The sequence below is a fragment of the Macadamia integrifolia genome, chromosome 6 (assembly GCF_013358625.1).
Source record: "Macadamia integrifolia cultivar HAES 741 chromosome 6, SCU_Mint_v3, whole genome shotgun sequence".
Lineage (NCBI taxonomy): Eukaryota > Viridiplantae > Streptophyta > Magnoliopsida > Proteales > Proteaceae > Macadamia > Macadamia integrifolia.
The window spans coordinates 21,339,685-21,355,315 of NC_056562.1; the positions used below are offsets into that span (position 1 = coordinate 21,339,685).

Genomic DNA, 15,631 nt, shown 5'->3' on the forward strand with positions numbered 1-15,631 from the left:
AACTAACACTGGTGATATGATAAAAAGTATACGATAAATGCACAGAATCATAAGATCCATTGGACCTTGTGCGAGTGAACCAAGAGCTTGAGAACAGTGGGACTCACCCATTGCCTCTCTGGCATCTTGTTTTATTTTTTATTACTGAATTGATTTCTTTCTACCTCTCAAGAGGAGCTGCCGGAGATGTTTCTACACAAAATAGCTTGAAACCCATATGAAAGCCTAAGACTTGATTCCTTGAACTAAAATAATTTAATTGGCAACACAAAAACCCTCCTAACCACGGCTCTCCTATCTCAACATGTACAAAGTGGTTGTAATCTTTCCGAAATCATCATTGAAGGATGTAATTGGGCCTTTTGGAAAGAGAAGGAGTTTGAGAAAAAGAAGGAGGGTAGAGAAAAATCACTGGAATATAAAAAATAGAAGGGTACCAATAATATTTAATTTATAAAAGAATATAAAATAAAACAAAGGGGGAGAGATCTTGCGTGGGAGAGTTTGGGAGAGAGAAGGAAATCAACTCTCTCTTTGACTCTAATTATTGGAAAGAGAAGGAGTTTGAGAGAAAGAATGAGAGTAGAGAAAAATTGGGAGAGTTTGGGAGAGAGAAGGAAATCAACTCTCTCTTTGACTCTAATTATTGAAAAGAGAAGGAGTTTGAGAGAAAGAAGGAGAGTAGAGAAAAATTATTGGAATATAAAAAATAAAACGGTACTAATAATATTTAATTTATAAAAGAATATGAAATAAAACAAAGGGGTAAAGTAGTCGAGTGAAAGATTTGCCACAAAAATAGAAGGGTACCAATAATATTTAATTTATAAAAGAATATAAAATAAAACAAAGGGGGAGAGATCTTGCGTGGGAGAGTTTGGGAGAGAGAAGGAAATCAACTCTCTCTTTGACTCTAATTATTGGAAAGAGAAGGAGTTTGAGAGAAAGAAGGAGAGTAGAGAAAAAATATTGGAATATAAAAAATATAAAATTATACCAATAATAAATTATTGGAATATAAAAAATAGAAAGAAACAAAGGGGTATACCAATAATAAATTATATTGGAATATAAAAAATAGAAGGAAACAAAGGGGTAAAGTAGTCCAGTGAAAGATTTGCCACTTCGTGCTTTTATATAATAGTATGATATATATTGTAAAAATATCTTTATACTAATCTAAACATAAAACAAGGGGGAAAAACTATGTATAAGATAACTAAAATGAGAGAAAGTAAGAAAAAAGATTTCAACCTCAAAAATGATGATGAAAGAGTGATGGTAAAGGATGAGGTCATTGTGCAGAGATGAGATGAGTATATTAGTGAAATGAGCATATTACAACTATTTTGGGAGTAACACTGATCAATAAAAAGTTCTGTGAAAGTCATTTGAAGTGGTATGGTTATGTTCAAAGGAGGCCTGCCTTAGTAAGGAATAGTGATTGGATTCATATTGAGGGAGCCACAAGAGTTAGGGGCAGTCCTAAAATGACCATATACGAAGTGGTGATAAATGGCATGCATAGTCTCGGTCTTGTCCCAAGTAAAACCTTGGAAGAACCAATTCTAAGGCAAAGATCCATGCAGTTGACCCAATTAGCTGAGATTTTCCTATTTGTTCGGCTGTCTATCTTTCCTCTTATTACCATTTTTCTTTCTTTTCTCATCTCTCACCTTTCTGTCTCTCCCTTTCCCTTCTTATGTATGAACTTTTTCAATTTTGTTTTGTATGGATCTATGTAGTTAACCCCATTAAGTTGAGATAAGGTGAATTTTTTTGTTATTGTTGTTGTTTGACTCTTTAGTTAGTATTTTGGATTTGTGTAATTGGGATGTACATTAATGATGAAAGAGTTTAATCACAGGATCAAATCACCATGGTGAATGGATTCTTCCTTCTCCACAAATAAAGTAAAACTTAATCTTAACTTTTATTTTAAATTCCAATAAATTAAGATTCAAATATTTTCTTATTGGTAGACCTTCAAGAAAGGCTGATATCTTTGTTAAGTCTCAAATTCTATCAACGTATTATTCAATTTTCCCATTTGATGATGCAAAACCTTTCCAAAAAAAAAAAAAAAAAAAAAATTGCTAATCAATTTCGGCCCTTTGAGGCCACATACTCCCAGCCACTAGATATGGCTGGGCTCTCTCCTGCGTTGGAGCCTGGAGAGAATCAGAATCCTTTCGGCGAATGTGATTCTTGTGGCCAAGTACATGTGGAAATGACCAATCTCCCTCTTCCTCTCCCTCCCAGAAAACCAAAGAAGAAAATGATGAGGCCGGTGAATGTTTACGTACGTGAATGTATGTGAATGTCCCTAGTCCGTGGGTATGGCATATATTTTCTCTCTCCTCATTTAATAGATGCCATCTCCACGGATCAAGGCCGTTCACATACGTGAACATTCACTGCTCTAGAAAATGAGATATCTATGATTATTTCTTCATGAATTCCCACTAGCACTCACACAAGTGCAGAAATCACACTCTCTCACAGAAAACATTTCTCCTTAATTTATTTTTTAAAATTATTTTAATTAAAAAAACAAAAAAGGGCCTAGATGGGTTAGCTATATATGTATTTTTTTCCTCTCACCGGTGAAAACCAGGTTTTGATGTCTAATTCATTATTATTAAAGAAATGAATCAAACGGTTTTATTCTTTTCCGCCATGGCTATGGTTTAAATCAGATCAGGGCCGGTAAAATCGCCTGGATAGGATTTGTATTGGTCGTGATCCATTGGTATGACCGAAGGATAAAAAAATAAAAAAATATGATTTAAAAATAAATAAATAAATAAAATAATTCTGTCTAATCCAATCCGATTCAGAACAATCGAGATCGATATCGATCAAGACCGATTCCAATCCAAGAACTGAGATTGCAAGCCATGACCATGGCAGATGTAATGACAAACATCTACTCAAGACTTGTACCCGAGAAAAACCCCCCAAGAGCAAAAGTTGGAGTCCAATCTAACATTAGAATATACTTAAGAGCTTTTCCACTGGATTAATTAGCATAAGAACACAGAGCTTGTCCAACGATTTACTTAATTTTCTTCTTTGAAGGTACAAATTTGTATATTAATCACAACAAAATGACTAAAGAGACCCAATTAATCTCCTCTACATTGCTATTAATTTGCTTAAACACTTAAGGGCTCAACAAATTGCCCAAACTGAACTTTTACAATAGAAATGAATTTCTGTTCACTTCCACTTTGCAGAATGCAGATGAGACACATCCAAAAACCCTAAAATGAAAAAAATTAAAAATAAAAAATAAAAAATAAAAAATGTGTTAAAAAGAATAAGGATTATTTCTTGATCTATGATTCCGATCAAACCTGGATTTCATAGACTCAGATTTTCAAACTGACAAAGATTATAATAGGTTAACGCCTACTTGGTGGAGGGGCAGGAGCGTCATTAGTCGATCGACACAAAGTCCTAATCTCTCCCAAAGGATCTAAAAGTACATTTACAGCTCCCAATTTAACAAGGGCAGCAGCAAATTGTGCATTAAAGATCACATTATCATTGGCTAGCAGATGCACTGTGACATTAGTTCTCTTGTCCTGATTTATCTCTTGATCAATTCCTATAACTCCTTTATTGTTCTGAATCTGCATGAAGAAGGAGTTGTCTACAATGTTAAAACTCAAAGGGTTCTGATCCAAATTAGCTAAGTTGTCATTTGTTGCGTTCTGGGGACATGTCCCTTTTAGTGAGTTAAGTAGACCACGATCCATAGTTGGATCAGCCTTTCCTGTGTTGTTGTAATTGTAGAGACGATCCTGGAAGGCAGAACAATGTGAAACCCCTACTGTGTGAGAACCTGAACATAATAAATTTCTAATTAGTTCCCACACATTTCTTTGTACAGATTTGAATTTTTAAGAAAAAAAAAATGTAGATTGTTACTTACCAATGAGAGTAACCATGTCTGGAACATCAATTCCTAGACTTGCAAATAATGCAATAGAATCAGTCACTGAAATTTCAGCAGCAGGTAGAAGATTCACAGCTTGGCTTGCGATTGAATATAGGCCATCCCTTCTCCCTGTCATTACATCAAAGTACTGTCCTCCACCCTGTAAAGAAACACGAAAATAATAATCCCACCTCAGATGTGAGTAATCCGATATAAGTATTTGGGCACACTCTTCTAAACACAATCATCATAAATAGAGATAGAATGTAACATCTCTCACCAAGACAACAGCCTCCCTAGCAGCCATGATAATGATATCAGAACAAGAGACGATGCCCGGGCAGCTTTGCTCTACATCAGCTTTAGCTTTATCAATGACATCATAACCTCTCACAGTTAAGTTTGGAGGTGCATTCTTCTCACTTTTAGGGCCATCTAGGAGTATTGATGCATCACATCCCTATTCATGCAGACACAACACTCCCATGAACATTAATTCACCGCAAATATTTTTTTTTTTGGGCTAAAATATCAATTGTATTAAAAAATAAAGAAAAGAAAAAGTGATAATTACAGCATCTCCTGCGCCTTTGGCAATGCTATTAGCAAAAGAGACTAACCCGCTAACAAAAGAAAACTAATACATAATATACATAATACGAAACCACAAACTACCTCATTAGTTCAACACTATTTTTTTTCCCGCCAAGGCTATGTTTGGTAGCCAAGAGAAGAAAAGAAAAAAGAATCTAGAATAAAAGAAAAGAAAATAAATGAAATTAAAAAAAAAAAAAAAACTGTATGTTTGGTTATCATTAGAAGAGAGAAGAAAAGAAAAGTTTTTGTATTTTCTAATGTTTTCTTGTGTTTTTAGCAAGATTTTTTTTTTATATATTTTTTGGAGCAAAAGGAAACTTCACAATTCCTAAGGCTGTGTTTGGTAACCAAGAGAAGAAAAGAAAAAAAATACAAAAACTTGGTTTAAGAATTTTTCTTTGAGCTTGGCATGTCCTAGTCCAAGAGAAGATTCGGTTTTTGAATTTTAAAACTGAAGTTTTCTTTTGCTCCACACCACCCCCCCCCCAAAAAAAAATAATAATAAAAAAAAAAAAGACTTTCCAGAAACACAAGGAAACATGAGAAAATGTAAAAACTTTTCTTTCATTTTCTTTTCCTCTCTTCTAATGGTAATCAAACACGTATACTTTTTTTTTTATTTTCTTACCATTTCATTTCTTTTCTTCTCTTTTCTTTTCTTTTCTTTTGGCCACCAAACATAGCCTAGGGTATTTTGAAATTCAAAAAGTGAATCTTCTCTTGGATCAGGACATGCCAAGCACAAAGAGAAATTCTTTAAAAAAAAAAAAATTTCTATTTTTTTCTTCTCTTGGCAACCAAACACAGCCTAAAAGTTTAGAAATTTCATTAAGAAGAAAAGAAGAAAATCAAAGTACATCAAGATCATAGAAAGCAGAAGAGGAACACCCCCACCTTCGGCATTACCATCAGCAGGGAATCTCAAATGCTAGGTACGAAAACAATATCTTGACATACCTAAAGTACCCTTCACTATCGCTTCTCTCAAATAACAGTAAAGATTAACATTAATGGAAGCTAATGTAGATTAAACAAGCTTGTTAGTTCTTACCCGGACAAAGCAATCATGGAATTGCAAGCGAAGGAGTGCAGGAACCACGGTTGCATCCAATCCAAATTGAGCGGATATAGATCTTTTGACAATCTGCTCAACATCTGTACGATTGCTAGGACACTTCCCCTGGTAGTAACCTATCCGCAGATCACCATAACACAAACAAATGTAGTTTACTAAAACTACTAAGGTAAGGCCAAATGAGACTGTTGAGAAGGCCTTCATCTTCGGAAGTGAATAATGATTAGTACAAGACAAAGAATGAGGGACTGGTATTTATAGAGCTAAAATTAGGAGCTGAAGCTTGTGTCCTTCCCACTTGATCTTTAGCAGAAAACAAAATTAATTTAATAATAAACTTTTCCCACTTGCCTTGTAGAGGATTGCATGACCACTTTCTTAATGTCACAGAAGTATAGTAGTCTAAACGTGCAACCCCGTAACTCTAAGGCAACCGAGGTACAACTGTCCAAGGGCGTTGATATGCATGAATAACAGAAGGAAATTATCAAATTATATGACTGAAGGCAACCTTTTTCTATTTATTTATTTTAAAAAATTTTTTTTTGGGGGGTGTTGGAAGGGAGATAAATAAGCGAAGTATAGATTAATAGGGAAAGTGAATGCTACCCGCTTTCATTTCACAAATGTGGGAAAGAAAATGCTACCTGTCAGAACACCTAGACACATGGGGAAGTGGAGTTAGGTTGTGAAAAGAGAACAAAACTTGGCTGTTGCCTAGGTTGCAACCAAGTAGCTACATCCCCTGATACCAGCCACGGGAATAGAATCTCAATGGTAGGGGTGAAAAAATTCACCTTACGTGGATATTTTCAAACTTGCCACTGGGATTCCATTCCCTTGATTCTTACCATAGGGTTGCAGTTACTTGGCTGCAACCCAAGTAGTAGTAAAAAATTTTCCGTGATAAGATGCTCATGCTCTCGCCTCCACTTTCCCATGTATCTATGCATAGGAACGCAAACGGGTACATAGCATTCTGTTTCCCATATTAATAATAGGGAGAAAAAACGCTACCCTGTTGATGCATAGATCAATGAGAGAACACACAGGAGTATCTTTAGCTCATGGTGGACAAGAACAACAGTCTTTATGCATCCTATTGTGCCTAGGCGTTTCCTACATCAGTGGGATATTGCACAAGATACAAGGGGATGCATCTCTGACCAAATGTAAATCATCTAAGGTAAAAATAGGATGCCCCTCCACGCAGATGAGGCAACTTGTCATTTAAAAATCAATTATTGTTTTTGTTTGACATGTGGCTTTATCAACTGATTAATTAATTTATATATATATATATATATATGTATATATGAATAATGATTTATATATATTTTTTGGTTAAATAATGATTTATATTCAACAACAACATTGATAACCTGATCCCAACAATGATTTATATTCAATAAACCCAAAAGGTTGCTTTTTATGTCACTATCTACCAAGTTTTGATGGAGAGGAATCTCAGACCATGGTCTGTGGGATTTTATTTTCTTTGAGGTTCAGGCCGGGAAATCTTGATCTCCAAGTTAGGGAAGTAACATGGAGAAAATTAACAAATATATTATTTAATATATTTGATAACTCCACTAGCATTTTTTGATGGTTCCAAACCCGGATAAAGGAGGATGGTTGGTGCATCAAGTTGGAAGTCAGCATTAGAAAACCTTACAGCATTGGTTCGTTAGGTTGGCAGCCGACATCTAATCAAATTCTTCTTTATTTGAATTTTAAAACCTTATATTATCAGCATTATGCCAGGGTGTTCCCGCCAGAATAATCGATTTGCCACACAATCATAACAGGTGTAGTGAAAAATGAACAAGGGTTAGTTAGGGCATCTTTTGTAAGCGATGGGATGCATCGGAACCACGATGCAGTGATAAGTAATCAAGGGTTCTCACACCATGGATGAATGAGGGTAAGAAGCTAAACCAAAAGCATAGGATTAGATTAGCATCTTGAAACATTGGATCCTTAAATAGTGAGAGTCTAGAATTGATGTTATAAGGAGAAAGATTATCATAGCCTAATTCAAGAGGCTAGATGGAAAGGTAAAAAAGCTAAAGTGCCGGACAACTTTAAACTACAAGGGATAAAATAATAGAAGTTTGGTGGGCCTAATATTGGAAAGATTTAGGCTGTGTTTGGTAGCCAAGAAAAGAAAAGAAAAGAAAAAAGAATCTTGGAAAGAAAAGAATAGAAAAGAAAAAAAAAAAAAATTCTACTTGTTTGTTTTCCGATGGAAAATAAAAGAAAATAAATTTTTATATTTAAATGATACAAAATTATATAATAATAATAAATTCAACGAGTCACTTTCATTGTTTCTCTACCCCAACAAACACTATATCACTTCTCACACACACCCCCACACAACACCTCTCTCTTCCTTGGTATTTATTTTTTCGGTAAAACCTTGGTAAATAAAATGTCACCATGAGAGCGAAAAATTCGTCATTATTTATTTATTTATTTATTTTTTAGTCTCCATCTCTCTGGTGTGCTTCCAAGTCCCAACCAGCAACGAAACCTTTAGATCTAACCCTTATTCAATCCCAACGACCTCTGCAACCAAAAGGCCTGCTCAAATGTTCCTACCCTCTCTCTCTCTCTCTCTCTCTCTCTCTCTCTCTCTCCAATGCACAACAAGCCATGTACGCAATATCGTGTTCCTCCACCATTGTCATCCCTACCCTCCAAATTAAGAGATCTTCTCCAATCAAGGCCCATCTCAAGTAGTCTCACCTTGACTAGAAACTCTGCAACGCTCTCCCCTGCATAGACACTCTCTCTTTCAAAATTTCTTTGTGAATCAAAGTTATCTCGTCTAATCGGCAGGATTTTTTTTTGGCGGCATGACAAAACTTCACTCCGCCTGAGACGATTTTTGAAATTTTGACAATGAATCTTCTATCCGCCGGTGACGACCAAACGTAAAGAAAAAACTTGCAAGAACGGAAAACCGTACAGAATCTGTACAATTTTTTTTTTCTTTTGGCTACCAAACACAGCCTTAAAGAATGGTGTTTGAGTTTTTTTTTTTTTTTTTGCGAGAAGTTGGTGCTCTTGCCACTAGGGGTGTCAGTTTGAGGCCCAGTCTAGCAAGCCAGACCAAGCCCCACCATTTAAAGCCCGAATAAATGTGTCGAGCTCAAGCCCAATTAATTTATAATCGGTTGTTCCCAGTTAGGGATGTAAATGGATAGCCAAAAATCCATATCCGATCCCTGTTCGAATTCGTTCAGGGGTTTATGAATCCAGAATTTTGGTTTCTGAACAATATCTGAGTAAAAAAATAATAGGGTTTGGATATTTCCATTTCAGATCGGATAACAGCCGATTAATTAACTATCGGATTGCAAAATGTGATTAATTTAATATTGTTTCAAATACATATGATATATTACCCTCACTATAAACACTTTTATAAGGATATTTTGGCACCTTTCTTAGAATGTGCACTGAGTAGCAGTTTATTTCTAATGAAATCGATAATTGGAGTCAAAATTCCGTAATCGATATAGATCAGATTAATTGATTTATTAATTGGATAATTTATCAGATCAAATAATATCCGGATATCCGATAAATTCCCAGATTCAGATATGATATTAGTTTTTAAAATACCGTTGGATATTGGATCGGATTCGGACATGACATTTGATAATGGATTTGGATACGAAAATAGTAATCCAAGCCAAATCCAATCCATTTACATCCCTATGCTATTTCCAGTGCAAGGGTTCAACTGTTCAACCCACCAATGGGCCCTCGATTGGGACCAACCAATTACTCGCCCGACACATTTAAAGCCCATTTAGAACCCATTTACTGTCCGATTGGAGCCTTTTTACTCAACACGACACGTTTAAAGTCCTATTAGAGCCCCATTTACATATAAATGGCTAATTAGCCCGTCCAAGGTCCATTTAGCCCGATTAAGGAAGGTACTCCACTGAACATTTATAAATAGGATCATGCCTAGCATATGAGGCCCAATTGATTAAACAAGCTAATCACGGTGTGAGATCATACAGTGAGCAAGTCATGTTAGACCCAATAGCAACCAGCACGGCCCAACTGATTGACACCCCTACTTGCCACAATTGTAGACTTTAATCCTCAACTCACATATGGGTGGGTTGGAATAGCTCTTCTGTCAAGGTGGGCATCCTCAAGAACACCAAACCAGATGATCCATGTCCATAGATCAATCTTGGAAGGAGCTATGGCCCTATCTTAACCAAATTTCCAGTGACATGCGGTATCCGTGGACTCTTGTAGGAGATTTCATTGTCCTTAAGCATTAAAGTGAAAAATTGGGTGGAGAACCCATATACCAAAGTGATGTGAAGAATTTAATTGCTGCCTATATGATACTGGATTGATGGATGTGAAGTGAAAAGGAGAAACCTATAACTAGAACAATGTCCTGGCAGTTAAGCGGCACAGAGCTCCAACAGGAGCCCCCTATAAAGAAACTATAGAACTGAGTCTTCCTCCCCACCTTTGGCATTGCCATCAGCAGAGAGGACGACCCTTATATTAGACAATTGACAAAATACTGTTAGATCAAGCACCAAGAAACATGAATAATAAAGAGACAATAGATCCGTACGACATAGCGATTTAACGAGGTTCACACAAGAGTGGTGTACTACATCCTCGGGCGAAGAAGAAAATCACTATGCAGAAGAGAGATTACACCCTACTAGCGGCGAGAAAAAACTCGCCTTAAAACCCTAGCTGCGTGAAAACCCTAGAATACAATGACTTTCTCAACAAGCAACAGTACATTATATATACTCCAAAATCGTGGGTTGACCCATCGGGTTGGGGTGATCCAGTCGAACCATTCCATCACAAATCTCAGAAAAATTCCCATTCGGGTCGCCACCAAAATATGTCGGATCGGGTCAATCTTCAAAACGGGTCAAGAATTCGAGACAAACTTAACATATACTTAGAAGTTTCTCTATATCTTCTGTTGTAAAGCCGTTGCATGCTTTGCTAGACCATCAGCCACTACATTAATTTTATGGAAACAATGTAAAATAATTCAATTAATCTTAGTCAGAAAGCTCTTGTAAAATAACCAACGTTGTTGAAAACACCATGAAATCCTTTCATTCTTGATATACCAAACTACCGATTTCGAATCACATTCTTACCATCCATGTCAATTGCAAGAACATAGCATATTTATTGGGCCCAAGCCCTTCAATTTTTTTGTTTCTTGGAATAGGATAGCAGGTCAGCAGCCAATATGATTCAGCTCCTCTTAGCGAAGCTAAAGAATGTGAAAGCGGGTATCTTACATTCTATCCAAACAAGTCTTGGTTAAGACCTGTTTACTCTTCCGGTGGATGTTGAGAAGGAAGCCAAGATGAAGGTTATGGAAGCATTAAGGGCTGAAGAAGCATTCTTGAGGCAAAAATAAAGGATTCATTGACTGTAACTTGGTGATGGAAATAACAGCTACTTTCATAAAACAGTAATCTGTGATGGATTTGGAATTCCTGTTTCTCCAATTCTCAATCAATGGCTCATAATTTATTGACACGTGTCTTTTTTCATCGAACGGTTAATATAACATAGATTTTGAAACCCAAAACTACCTAGCTTTTTGAAAAACCAAACCACTTACCTTTTTTAAAACCACTTAATTTTTGGGAACTTGCACCCAAAACCGTCTCCAAGGAAATAAGGAAATATGGTAGAGATTATGAGGCATTGGTGCAAATTGAGGATCGGACGGTGGTGGATGACCCTAAGGAAATAAAGGAATAGGGGAACCTACCTTTCAGGAAATCTCTTTAAGAAGCTCAAAACTTGCCTTATTGATGACAATCTCTTCTCAGGAAGTTAAAGATGTGGTTTTCTCCTTCCCTGATAGCAAGGCTCTTAGTCTAGATGGGTTTAATGCTGGCTTCTTCAAAACCTATTGAGATTTGGTTCTTGATGATCTTATTGCAGCTATCCAATTAGGGGTGTCAAAAAAGCTTGATCAACCCAAATCAGCCCTAACCCGCTCTGAACCCGAATAAGGCTTGGGCTGAGATTTCAGTCCAAAGGGTGGGTTAAGGTTGAGATTTTTAGGCCCGAAGTAGGGTTGGGTTGGGCCTGGGTTTGGGTTGAGGTCTCAACCTAACCCAACCTGACCCAACCCAAACTAATTCAACCTAACCATGTATATTAAGTATATAATCATATAAATATGCTAATAAATATTAATGAGTACTTCTATAAAAAGGTCTTCCATTTCCAACAATCTACACATATACGAAAACTTTGGTCCTTGACCTATGCAATGCATCAAGATCAAGCAACTAAGTAACCGATAGTATTGGGTTGGACTGAATTGGTTTAAACTCAGCCCAATCATTGTCCATTAGGGCTGAGTTGGGTTGGGCTAAGGGTTGGGCCTAGGCTGAGATATCCCAGACCGACTTAGAGCTTGGGTTTAGTTAAGAGACCTTAGGGTTGGATTGGAAAAACCCAACCCAACCCGGCCCATTGACACCCCTATATCCAATAGTTCTTCTGAAGCTCTGTTGTGCCCTGGTCAGTTAATTCCACATTCATATGTTTAATTTCTAAAAGTGGCCAAAAATCAAGCTTTAGTGGGTTCTGACCCATTGCCCATTGCCCATTGCCCATTGCCCATTGCCCATTGCATTATGCTTTATAAGTTTATCATTATAGCCAATAGGCTTCAAATGGCGGTAGGGCATCTAGTGTCATTTAATCAGACGGCTTTTATAAAGGGTAGTCTATTTCTGACAACACTCTAGTCAGGTTTACCATGCGGTTGTCAAAGTTGATCTTCACAAGGTTTCTGACACCTTTAGTAAACCGATGAAATTTCATTCCAAATTCGTCGATTGGGTAAAGTCATGTATTGAGACAGCAATGTTTTCAGTGCTAGTAAATGGAAGCCCTACAGGACACTTTAATGGAGAAAGGGGAATTAAGTAGGGGACCCAATGTATCCATACATGTTTACATTGCCATGGAAAGTTCTTCAATTTTGCTTCAGGGGTGGATGTCGAGCAAGGGTATTAAAACCAAGGTTCAAAATAATGTAATTTCCCATTGTTTTGGGTTCTTTGTTTCTTTCTTGTAACGAGTTAGTTTTCCTGTTGATGACAATGTCGTAGGTGGGAGAGGCATTCTTCGGTGTTTTTGAGTGTCTGGTGTTTCTTGTATGTATGCTTTTTTACTTCTTCTATTTTTCATTTTTTTAATACAAATAACCACTTAGGGAAAGGGGAAAAAAAAAAAAAAAGCAAAGGTATTAAAATTATACTTATATACAAACCATTGCAACTGTCTCTTCTTGTCTTTGCCGATGATCTTATGAACTTCATCAAGGATGCGATCCCCTCAGTTAATGAAGTGATGAACTCATTGGCATTATGTCATCTTTTTCTGGTCTTCATTTAAACAATTATCTTGAGACTTCGCAGTAACATTTCTCTAGCTCTGGGCTCTTTCCATTTTTTTCCTTAATCTACCTTGAGACTTCATCAGATCATCGTTCTCATTAAAGCATCCCATTTCAGAAATGAGGTTATATATTTTTTGTTATTAAACTTCCAAAAAAACATCTAGATATCATCTCTTATATAATATAATAAACTATAAAACAAATTACTAAATAATTTTTTCCCTTTATTTTTATATTGAAGATTCCTCATTTAAATCAGTACTTTTCTCCAAGATTTCTTTGAATTTAGCATATGGTTTTTTAACTTATAATGTCATAATCTATCTAATCTGTTATGGCCTTTTCTTCTTCCTACTATCTTGGAATTTGTCTCGTTGCATTATCATATTCTTTCGATGTTTGTTTATCGGTCAATCTGTTTTTGCTTTTATTTTTGATTAAATTTATTAACAAATTTTTTTTTTTTTTTTTTTTTTAGTAAATTTTAAAATTTAATCTCTATAAAAGACATTCTTTGGAGATTTTAAAACAATGGAGGTTCTACCACTCCTTGAAGCCGATACATGGAGGATAATGCATTATTTTTAGAAGTAAATATTGTGACAGATAGATTGGCTAAAAATGAGGCAAGATCTCAAATCTCTTTAGGTTGGATCGGATGCCCAAAATTTTGTTTCTTCTGAAATTAGCTGGGATGTCCAGTACAAGCCTAGATATAGGTTTAAGTAATGAGAAAAAGTTAGTTTCTCTAGATAGAGAGTGATTGTTGATGGCATTGCAGAAGGTGGGCCTCTTCCAAGGCTGCACTTTCCTTCCTCCCTATGGATGGCAATACCGAAGATGCCATGCATTGGGATGATATTGTCTTTGATGTTTGGCACCTTCAAGGTATACCTGGACGTTAAATTTGTACATAAATTTCTTTTGTTTTATTAAGATATTTGCTGACTAAAAAAAAAGGTCGTTTCATGCAAGAAGGAAACAGTGATGGTTAAATCGAAGATGCAGTGTATTGGGATGGTTTTGTCTTTGATGTTTGACACCATCTAGGTATGCCTGGACGTTAAATCTTTACATAAATTCCTTCTGTTTTATTAATATATTTGCTGACTAACAGAAAAAAAAAAAGGAGGTCGTTTCATGAAAGAAGGAAACAGTGATGGTTAAATTGAAGATGCAGTTTAATATATATGCTGACTAAAAAAAAAATGAAGGTTGTTTCATGAAAGAAGGAAACAACAATGGTTTCTTCTTCTTCTTCTTCTTTTTTTTTTTAAGTCAAAAAAATTTATATTGAAAATTTGATGGGTTAGATCCTGCAATATTGAAACCAAAGTGTCGAGTAGGTTTGTCCTTTTATGATGAGAAGTGGACAAATAGGAATATTTATTTATTCTAGGGAGAGTTTTTTGTCCAGGGGCAACTTCTGTACAAGTACGAGAGGACCACTAAGAATACCCGTGAAAGCACCAATATGGGCAGAATTTTTATCTTTTATCGGGGCAGACAAATCAATTTAGATAGCTTGCATTTAGGTGTAGGACCCATGCTCCTAGACAGGTTCTTCTTTCTCATTATTCTATTAATAAAATTCTATTTATTGAATTTTTAGATTTGGAAAACACTGGTTTCACGCCAAAAAGGAAAAGGGCAGGTTGGGGAGCTCAACTCTGCAACTTGGAGAGAGGGTCGGGGATCTCACCTCTGCAACTTTGCGAAGAACGAGCCGATCTGCTATTTCTGAGAGCGAACGATCGCAGCCAAGGATCTCAAGACTCACAGACGATCGGCGATGTTGTTTTAGTGTCAGATCTCAGATCTGTTTTCTTTGGTCGCCGATCTTGTTCGTTGTTCTTCATTTGGAAAACACTGGTTTCACGCTTCACCTCTCAAGGAAGTAGCACTGACTGATTGAATTAGAGGATCAAGAGGAGGAGAATGAGAAGAAGTAGTGAAGGATCGAACCTTCGGACACCATCTGGTTTCCTCGGTTGAGCTTGAAAACGATTCGGAGAAGGAAGATTCTCACACACGCCCAGCACGCTTCCTCCCTTGGTTCGGCTTTTGTTCATCATCCATTTGCAGGAAGAAGAGGAATACAAAGGAGCTAAAGATTAAAATCCAGGAGCAGATCCGAGCAGATCCAAGCAGCCGAGCAGATCCGAAGTTCTCACGGCGTCCGAAGGAGGCTTTCCATTGTGCAATCTTTACAGCGACATATCTCAGGAGTTGCTATGAGAGTCTCATGTTAGGCAGGTGATAAAAGAGATTGAATACTCTGGAAGAGAGGTTGTCGGAGATCTGTCTGGGGCTTGTGATGGGTGAAGGAGATCGAGCGACCTGCCTGACAGGGGAAAGAAACGATGGCCGGCTGCTGGACAGAGGCAAACAACGATTGATCACGGATTTTTTGCGCCCTGCGTGTCCCTCCACTCCTGATGTGGTGCATGGTACTGCGGTGGAGCAAGGGGAGGAGAGGGAGGGTGAGAGAAATAATGAAGATGGACAGCCTGTGGATCGGAAAGCCCGCAAATCTTATGCTACAGTGACAAAGAAG

General features: G+C 36.8%; 1 protein-coding gene across 1 annotated transcript; it reads right to left on the reverse strand.

Annotated features, from left to right (window-relative positions):
* Positions 1 to 3,407: 3,407 nt before the first annotated feature.
* LOC122082121 (peroxidase 57-like) lies at positions 3,408 to 5,822 on the reverse strand. Its single transcript, XM_042649606.1, has 4 exons — positions 5,595 to 5,822; positions 4,227 to 4,406; positions 3,941 to 4,106; positions 3,408 to 3,850 (listed from the first exon to the last, which is right to left on the reverse strand). Exons 1-4 carry the CDS (start codon positions 5,820 to 5,822, stop codon positions 3,408 to 3,410), a joined length of 1,017 nt encoding a protein of 338 aa, XP_042505540.1.
* Between the last annotated feature and the right edge of the window lie 9,809 nt (positions 5,823 to 15,631).